Source organism: Fukomys damarensis, unplaced genomic scaffold (genome assembly GCF_012274545.1).
Source record: "Fukomys damarensis isolate Sample0158 unplaced genomic scaffold, DMR_v1.0_HiC HiC_scaffold_32, whole genome shotgun sequence".
In the NCBI taxonomy this organism is placed as follows: Eukaryota; Metazoa; Chordata; class Mammalia; order Rodentia; family Bathyergidae; genus Fukomys; species Fukomys damarensis.
The window spans coordinates 22,592,352-22,601,948 of NW_022900944.1; the positions used below are offsets into that span (position 1 = coordinate 22,592,352).

The 9,597-nt window shown below is 44.7% G+C and overlaps 1 protein-coding gene across 1 annotated transcript in view; it reads right to left on the reverse strand.

Moving 5' to 3' along the window:
* The window catches only part of Shroom3 (shroom family member 3), a 301,418-nt gene extending 294,543 nt beyond the window's left edge, over window positions 1–6,875 (reverse strand). Inside the window, exon 1 of the mRNA XM_033757773.1 lies at window positions 5,763–6,875. Within this exon, the coding sequence (XP_033613664.1) occupies window positions 5,763–5,906 (144 nt within the window). The 5' untranslated portion in view covers window positions 5,907–6,875. The remainder of the gene's footprint in view (window positions 1–5,762) is intronic.
* Between the last annotated feature and the right edge of the window lie 2,722 nt (window positions 6,876–9,597).

A 9,597-nucleotide genomic window follows, 5' to 3' on the forward strand; every position in this document is an offset into this window, starting at 1 on the left:
ACAAAAAAAAAAAAAAAAGATACCGTAATTTCCAAGACCAGAGTGGCCCTCTTTTTATGGGTCTTGAATATCTAAAGGAGTTGCTTGAGCAGTGATCATGAGTTTGGTTTGGTTTGGTTTTTTGAGACAGGGTCTCTCTCTCTCTCTGTAGCCCAGACTGGCCTCAAACTCTAAGTGATCTTCCTGCCTCAGCCTCCTGAGTACTCAGATTATTGGGGTGTGCCACCATGCCCAGATGGTCAGAAAGTGTTTTATGGGACTTTACAGGACTAAATATCTTAATTGGTTCATTCCTCTAACAGATTTGAAAACATATAAAATAATTCTATATTTCAAGCAGATAATAGCTCTAGAGTCAAGACAGAGCCAACTGTGTGTGAGGCAGGCACCGGTGACTGAATAGCAGGTCAGTTCAGGGACTAAAGTATGGAACACCAGGGTTCAAGTCCCAGCTTTACCACTTGCTAGGTGGGAAAGCTTCAGAGGGTTAGCGTCCTGTTGCTCACGGACATCTCTGGGGCACGCTCGCCTTCCTGGAGTTGTGGAAATCAGGGGAATTGACATGCTTGGATCTCCTGGGATGTGCAGACACAGGAAGCACTCAGTGAGTGGCGGCTGGTGTTGTTGGTTGCTGCCATTGTTATTACTTAATTGACCAGCCCTGGGGGCAGGTGCGGCCCCATTGCAGGTGCCACTGCTTTCCCCCTGCTGCAATACAGAGAGAATGAGTCATCATCACACCCCGCTGCCAACTTCCTGAACTATTGAATTGCCAGAGGACTCACTTAGGGTCATTATTTTTCTTTAAAGTCAGCCTTTCTTTTTGAAATTCACAGATGAGAGGCTTTCTCTCCTCAACCCCACCTTTCCTTTTCAAGGCCATTAAACCCGAAAGAAACCAATTAGAAAATGATTTCTTTTATTGCCTTCCCCTTGTGGTTCCTTTTCCTCCATTCATTGTCCTGCCTCATTTATACCAAAAGAAAAATGATACTTCATGCACTATACTGCTTGTCACCTATGCCCTGGCAGTCACAACTGTGCCTCTCATGTACGTGACTCGGTGTGTGCTGTCCCTTCCTTTCCCCTGCAGAGGGGGCTCAGCCTGCCTCAGAAGAGGGGACACTTGATAGCAGTGTGTGAGCTAATGGGCGCCTTTGTCATTGCCTCAAATGTTCAAACCTCCTGGCGCAGCAAAATAAGGCCCTGGGTTTCCCAAAATATCCATGTTCTAATTTTTGGAACCTGTGAATATATTTGTTGTATGGCAAAGGGGAACTAAGGTAGCTAATGGAATTAAGGTTATTAATCAGCTGATTTTAAAATAGGAAGACTATGCTGGATTATGGTGGCAGGCCCAATAAAATCACAAGGGTCTTTAAAGATGGAAGAGGGGGGCAGAAGTAGAGGTCAGTGATGCAACGTAAGAAGGACCCAACCAGCTGGGGCTGGTTCTGAAGATGGGAGAAGGGAGGCTGTGTGCCAGGGAAAGTGGATTCCATAACTTCCAGCATCCAGAAGCAGGACAGGATAAGAAAAGCCTCTCACCTGGTGCCTCAGAAAGGAGCACAGCTCTGTTGACAGTTGGAGCTTAAGCCAGTGAGACCTGGGTCCAGCTTCTGATCAGCAAAACTGCGAAATCGTAACCTTGTATTGCTGTAAGGCACTAAATTTGTGGTAATTTGTTACAACAGCTAGAGGCAACTAATACCTACTCCATGTCAGATCTGCCTGGCACCCTCCTGAGACTCTGCCTCCCAGCTTAAAAAGCCCACTGCTCTATTTTATTTTATTTTTAACCGGAGATCGAACTCAGGTCCTTGTGCTTACGCCGGAACCACTGAGCTAAATCCTCGGCCCCCCCACTGCTCTATTTTAGTTTTGCTAGTAAATTCAATAAAATTAATGGTACCTATTTTATGAAAGGCACCATGCTAGGTTCTAGAAATGCACAGTGAATAAGAAAGAACCAGGTCCTTTCATTTCCTCAACAAATACATGCACACTCAGACCCTGGACTAGATGTGGCAGAGAGGGAAAGAAAATAGCCCTGACTGAAGGGAGGGCAGGGGGATGGGGAAAAATGAGAACCAAGATCTGTCATGTAAAGGTACAAGATCCCAATCATTGATGTAACTGTACTGTATACCTAAAATGTACCAATAAACTCAATAAGATTTTTTTAAAAAAAGAAAATAGCCTTGACTAAAATGGCTCACAGACTTCGCAGAAGTCAATCAACATAAATAAAATATGATTTGACATAGTAGGTAGGTACATGACACAGGAATTTTTAGTTTATATCTAGATGTCCCCCAAGAACTTCACACACTCTTAGCTAGGACTTCTGGAGGAAGATTGGACTGTGGGAGACTAGCTGACTTGCTTTTGCTGGGGAGGGGTCTTGTTGGAAGAGGATAGTAACTGTGGGTATGAGTTAGAAGGGTTTATCTCTCTCCTTGGCTCCTTCCTTTACTCTGCTTCCTGACTGCCATGAGGTAAGCAGTTTAAATCCACCAGACCCTCCCACCATGCCTTCCTGGCTGGAGCCTGGGGACTAAAACCATAAGCCAAACTATGTCTCTCCTTTAAATTGAGGATGTTAGGTATTTCGATGAGGAAAGTGACTAAAATGGGAGTATAGAAGAGAGATCGCCAGACTCAGCCAGATGACACCAGGAAAACTTCAGACAGAAGTAGCAGAGCTCAGAGGAAGAAGGGTTTGCTAGCCAGAGCAGATGTGAGACACTCAGGAGCTCCAGAGGCATGTGACACTGGAAATGCAGCCCGTGCAAATAAGGATCTGAATTTTAAAATTTTATTTCATTTTTATTGCCTTTAATTGAAATGGAAATAGTCACAGTTGGACTCCAAACTGAACAGAGCAGGCTGCACTACATAATATCCTTGCAGAGACTGCCCTCTCTCTCCCCTCCTCTGGCTTCTTATCGGCTAGAAAGCAGATGTTACCAAAAGCCACCCTGGACCATGCCAACGGGACATGTGTAGGGAGGGAGGTAAGGATGCGGAAGGCATTTGGATCCCTGACAATGTAAGAAGCCATCTTTCAATCTGCTTCTGCCCAGACTGTTACGTGGGAGGGATAGAAACTCTGTTTTTGTTTTCATTTTGCAGTACTGAGGATCGAACTCAGGATCTTGTGCTTGCCAGGCAGGCGCTGTACAGTCAAATCTGTCTCTTAAAATAATGAAAAACAACTGTAATCTTGGCTGAGACGTTTTTAAGTTCCTTCTGTGGGGCAGTCACTACGCCAAGTGCACTGAACACTTTAATGCTTGCTACACAGACCAGCAAAGCAGGCGGGCACACACCCGTTCTGCAGGTGCTGAGGAGGTTGAGACATGCGGCTCAGGAGAGCCAACACTGGGTCTTTCTAACAGCAAATGGCAGTCTAGTGAACAGATGCTGCCTTAGTCACTTTCTTGCTGCTAGGGTACCTTACTGGACACCCACAACTTGAAGGTGGAGAGGATTATTTTTGGCTCATGTTTTCAATCCGTGGTCAGCGGGCTCAGGGCAGAAGCAGCAATGGTAGAAAGGCCTGCCGTAGAAGAAAGCTGTTCACATCAGAGTGCCTGGGAAGTAAGAGAAGGGAGGAGTCGGAGAGGGAGAGATGCCATTCCAGTGCCCATCTCTTCTAACCAGACAGCACCTCCTGATGTCACACTTAGCCACACAGCCGCTTTACCCACACAGTCACCTTTCAAAAGTGCCACGTATGAATGATGCGTGGGCTTTGGAGGACCTGCAACGTAATCCGTACCAGATATAGAATAGGCTATCATGAAAGGTCAAATGTGTGTGCAGTTTTAAAATGTAGAAAAGCTGGGCACGATGGCACACACTTGCAATCCTAGGACTCTGGGAGGCTGAGACAGGAAGATCACAAATTTGAGCCCAACAAGGACAGCTTTGAGACATAGTGAAACTGTCTCAAAAATATAAACCTGGGCATGGTGGTGCACCCCTGTAATCGCAGCACTTGGGAGGCTAAGGCAGGAGGATCGCGGTGAGTTTGAGGCCAGCCTTAACTACATAATAAGACTCTGTCTCAAAGAAACAAAAATTATAACAATTAATTAATTATATATGAAAATATTAAAAAGGACTGGAGATGTAGCTCATTGTAAAGACCCTAGTTCAATTCTCTGTGCTACAAATAAATTTTAAAATAAAATGCAGAGATATCTTTTCCATAGACATTCTCCAGCTGTCCATTCCCCCTTCTTCCTATAAAAAGAACCCCAAATTGTTCAAACAGCAGGCATTGATTCCTTGACTCTGTGAAGGATGGGCCTCTATTGTAAAACCCATGAGAGAAATCCTAACTGGTCTAAACTAGTCGTGCCTTTTGCCAGTAATTGGTCTAAGGGTAGGCGTATGGCATAGTTCTGATCAATGAGATGTAAGCAAAAGTCTGAGAGAAATAAAACACTCTAAACAAAAAGTCAAAACCTGCCTGGAATGAAGATGCAATGCTGGAAGCACAGCATCCATAATGCAACCATGAAGTACAAAAGCCCACATCACCAGAATGCAGAGGAAAAAACCAAGCGGGGTCCCTGATGGGGTCCCTGAGCTGTTGTTCCTTGTCTGGACATCCTACTTCTAGGTTTCTTGTAGTGTAGGAAAAATAAGCCTCAATTTACTTAGGGCCTCTATAAATTAGGTTTTTAGTTTTTTACAGCTGAAATCCATCCTCACTGATGTACATACACACGTTAACTTCTGTTTTTTCTTAGGAAACTTGAGGGGAAAAAAATCAGAGCTCAGGGCACGTCCTGAACCTAGCAGTTCATCCCAGTCAGAATCACTAGTCTCCCCACAAACAAGTGCATGCTTTGGTGGGCTCTGAACACCCTCACCAGGCAACAGAGCGCAAAGGAAAATCACATTATCTTCTGTCCATCCTCGGAAGTAAAAAGGAATGTTCTCCCTCAGTGACAAATGCTCTGTGGGGAGTGCACATGTCTGAAAGGCCCTAAAGTTCTGTTGTACCAGACTGTTGACACCCTGATATTTTAAAATAAATATTTGAACATGCAGTGTTAGTCTCTGTAGTTGAAGAGAAACACTAGCCCCGCTGTGTAAGGATTCCTTCCAGGGTTATAACTTAATGTAATCACACCAAAAGATAAATGAAGACAGGCACGTTGCAGGATGACTAAGATCTAAACCATTTCATGCACAGAAAAATACTAAGGCAGTGATGTTCTGTTCTTGAGTTCCCGTGAAAGCCAACTTAACTCTCCTCCTCCCTGTGTGCATAAAAGGCAACAAGTGATATTTATGCAATCAACTACTGGAATTACAAACAAATTTAAAACAAAAGCTAGATATTTGCAGTGGAAGGAAGAAAGTTCAGATGTTTCTCTGTTCATAACCATTTACTGAGTCACCACCTTACCATGCTGCTGACAGAAAAGCCCATGGGGCAACAGATTTTATACTATCCCATTCACAAAAAGAGATTATCCATCAAAGGAGCACATTTAGCCTGGATTTCACCGAATAAACGAGCTGAAACATCTTTCTCTTTCAAATACCAAGCTATCCAAAATATTTCCGTTTAATCAAAAAGGTTTGAAACAGCAAATTATGATTCACGCAGTCCTTAGAGATACCTTGAATTTTGGGGGCAAATACGGCAAAAGTTTAAAAACTGGACGAGAGGAAGGGAGGAAGAGAGAAAGAAAGGGCCCTCAACTTGAGTAAGGATCACCTGGAAACGAGGAACCCACCTTGGAGATGATTAACGGTTCTCCGTGCTCCAGGCCACCTTTCAAGGTAAAGCCCCAGGGAGCGCCTCCCTCCAGCAAGGCCTCCAGGTACAGGTACCTGGCCCCGGGGGGCGCGCGGGGCTCGGGGCGCTCGGGTGTCCTCATCTCTCCAGGTCCATGGCGGGCGGGCGCTGGCGATGCTCGGGACCAGGCGACAGCGCGGGGACACGAGTGCAGACTGAGGTGCAGCCTCCTTCCTAGCTTCTCCCCGGGACGCTGGGACGGAGGGGGCCTCCACTGAGACCTTTCCCAGCCCGAATCGTCCCCGGGGACTCTGGGTTCCCCCGGGAGCCCCTCCGGCGGTGCATTTCCCCTATGCCTCGGTAAAATCCCTCCAACGTCACTCCGAAGATCGCTTTGACCTCACCCATACACACATCAGAACTTTCTCTGTGATTTTAGAGAAAAGTAAAAGTCTCGCAATCTAGGAAGAAAACGGCCCACACTGAAAAAAACACCACCACCTCGTTTTTGATTGATGATCGATCCTTTCTTCCGCGCAAGTGAATTTACCATCACAATAGCCTCCCCGCCCGGCGGGCGCGGGGAAGAAAGCCCGCACTTGGCTCCAGCTGGCTCCGGAATTCTCCGGCGTCCCCCGGCACCCAGCGCTCTGCCGTTTACTTTCTTCTGCAGTTAAGTACTTCGTTTGCTTCTTGAAAAATAAAAAGTTGCTTTTTTTTTTTTTTTACAAGATGTAGAGAAAATGAAAACATAAAGCATAAATTCTCAATGGAAGAAGGCGGGAGCCGCAGTCTCTGCTCGGGCGTTCCCAGCAGTGCTAAACCCGGGGGAGAAGGGAGGGAGAAGCAAGCAAGTGGATTAGGCGCCGCGGGCTGGGAAACTGCGGTGCGGAACCAGCTCGCCACAAAGACCTGACAATCAACACAGCCTCGCGGCCGCGGGTGATGAAGCCGAGAAAGCTGAAAATAGCACACGGATTGGCTGATTACCTAGAAAGTACTTGCTAGAAGAGCTCCGCCTCGCACCAATTAAGCAGAACTTCAACGAGAGAGGCCGGGCGTTGGTATTTTTTGCAAACTCTAGGCGAGGAAAGGCAGCGCCTGAGCGGTTTGGGGAAACGTGTAAGGAAAGGTCAAGGTGGTGGCCCAAGGGCTGTGTTGACTTTGGCAGAAGAAAATTCGGTTTATAATCGAAGAGCAGCAGCTCACCTGGACGTGGAACTCCCAGCCACATTTCCGCTTGCTGGGCTTAATGCTAACGCAAGGCAGGCTTTCTTTTTGCTTTGTTACCTACGCCAAGATGTTCTGTTAGCCATTCTTTGGGGGGGGGAGGTGTGCTTCGTATGTTGCACTGATTTCAGGCCACCCATGTAATTTGGTAATAATAATTATATAATATTTAACAAGACTTTGTATTCAAAATTTAAACAGTCCAGGGCCGGGGATTAAAGCTCAGTGGTTCTGCCACCTGCCTTGCAAGCGGAAGGTTCCAAGTTTGATCCCTGCTACCAAAAAAAATTTTCTTTTGTTTTAAACAGTCCGAGAGACTTGTAGCTTTTACCCAGAAGCTTCAGCCAGTGTTATCAGAACAAATTAGAATTATCTCCAAGGAATACTTTCACTAACGCTTTTGGGGGGTGGTTTAAAAATATGTATTATCTGGATACGATGACACATGACTGTAATCTCGGCTACTCAGGAGTCTAAGGGCAGGCGGTTCACAACTTTAAACCCAGCCTGGGAAACTTAAGTGAGACCCTGTCACAAAATAAAAAGTTTTAAAACGGGGGAGCAGGGATTTAGCTCAGTGGCACCGCACCTGCCTGGCAAGCGCAAAGTCCTGAGTTCGATCCCCAGTACCAAAAAAAAAAAAAAGTTAAAAAGTGGGGGGCCTTTGAAACAAGTTAAAAGCTACTGTGGGGTATGATAATAATTTGATTTTGTTTGTGCTTGAAGGAATCTGACCGCCACCATCCTGATCAGAGACCCCTCAGCACGGCTGAGACTGAGGATCCAGAACATTATCAGCCCTGCATTGAGAGCAGCCTTGCTCCTGCGCTTTCCCCAGCCTGCCCTTGAGCGACCATTGCCTTGTTCTCGGCAGGGAGCCTCGACCCCTCTCACTGAGCCTCCCCCTCCCCGTGACCCTACCCAGGGCCTTCACAGAGCTGCTGGTCTGATCTCTGGGGCCAACACAGTCCCTCTCGGGTTTGTTGTGAAATAAACCGGTCCTGCTGAGCTCCTACCAGCCTCTCCTTTTCCTTTTTCCTAACAGTGCTTATCCTTAATGAAAAGTTGGTCTTAGAGAAGACTGATTTTTTTTAAGACTGTGATATTTAATGTCCAATACATAGCAGGTGTTATTTGATTTTTACTAGTAACATCACCTGAAGGGCTCAAAGCCAAAAAAAAGTAAATTCTCATTTTTGTGTAATGGTAATATTAATGGAAACGTAAGATGAGACGAATGAAAGCATGTGGTGGGCTGGGGATTTAGCTCAGAGGTTCTGCCATCTGCCTCCCAAGTGAAAGATCCTGAGTTCATATTCCTGGTACCAGAAAAAAAGAATAAAAGGATAAACATTGGCTTTTCTTCACTCCATCATACAAAGTAATGGAGGGCCAGGGATGTAGCTAGTGGGGCCCTGCTTGCCTAGAGAGTGCAAGATCTAGAGTTTGATCCCCCATACCAAATAAATAAATAAATGTAATGGATAGTGTTTTTCAAAAAATAATTTAAAATATATGTATCATTTTTCTGAAAAATTATTTATGTGGTGCTGATGGCCTTGCTTCAAATGTATTTTGTAAAATTGAGATTTTAATAATTAGTGCTTAAGTTCTGTCGCCTACCTTGCAAGCGCAAGGACCCAAGTTTGAATCCCAGTACCAAAAAAAATTAATGCTTAATATTAAATATAACAAAGCTAATCAAAATTTCATTTAAATAGAAGGAATAAATTTGAGATATCTATTATAACCATAGCTATAGTATAAAAAAAACTAATGTATTAGGACCAGGGATGTAGCTCAGTGGTGCTGTGCCTGCCTGGTAAGTACAAGATCCCTAAGTTCGATTCCTGGTACCAGAAAAAAAATTATATATATATATTATTGTAGAGTTAAAAACTTCTGAGAGTAGATTTTAAGGGTCCTCACTACCAACAACAGAACAGTACATGAGGTAATAAATGCTAACTAAATTGATTTAGCCATACCACATTGTATACATATGTGAAGACATCATGTTTGAATACCATAGATATATATGATTTTGTCAATAAATACAAATAAACGCAATGAAAACAAAAGGCAAAGAAAAGAAAAAGAATCAGAGAGAAATATGAACTCTGCTAGGAGATTGATGAAACTTGTTTCTATTATTAGTAAAGTTGTCATGCCCTTCCCCCCGTATTAGGAATTTGAACCCAGGGCTTTCTTTGGACTGAGCTAAATCCCCAAACCTTTTTGTAAAATCATTTGGAGCCAGGCGAGGTGGCAAGTGCACACCTGTAATCCTAGCACTAGGGAGGGCAAAGCAGGAAGATGGAATTCAAGGTCAGCCTGGGCTATCTAGGAGATTAAGGCCAGCCTGGACTAAATAGCAAGACCCTGTCTCAGAAAAAAGAAAAACAAGATTTTTTTGGTACCAGGGATCAAACTTGGGTCCTTATCCTAACCCAAAATTCTCTCTCTCTCTTTTTTTTTTTTTTTTGGTATCAGGGATTGAAATCAGGACCTTACCCTTGCAAGGTAGTCAGCAGAACCACTGAGCTAAATCCCCAGCCCCCAAAACAAGTTTTGAGACAGGTTTTTAAATTTCCCAGGCTGGC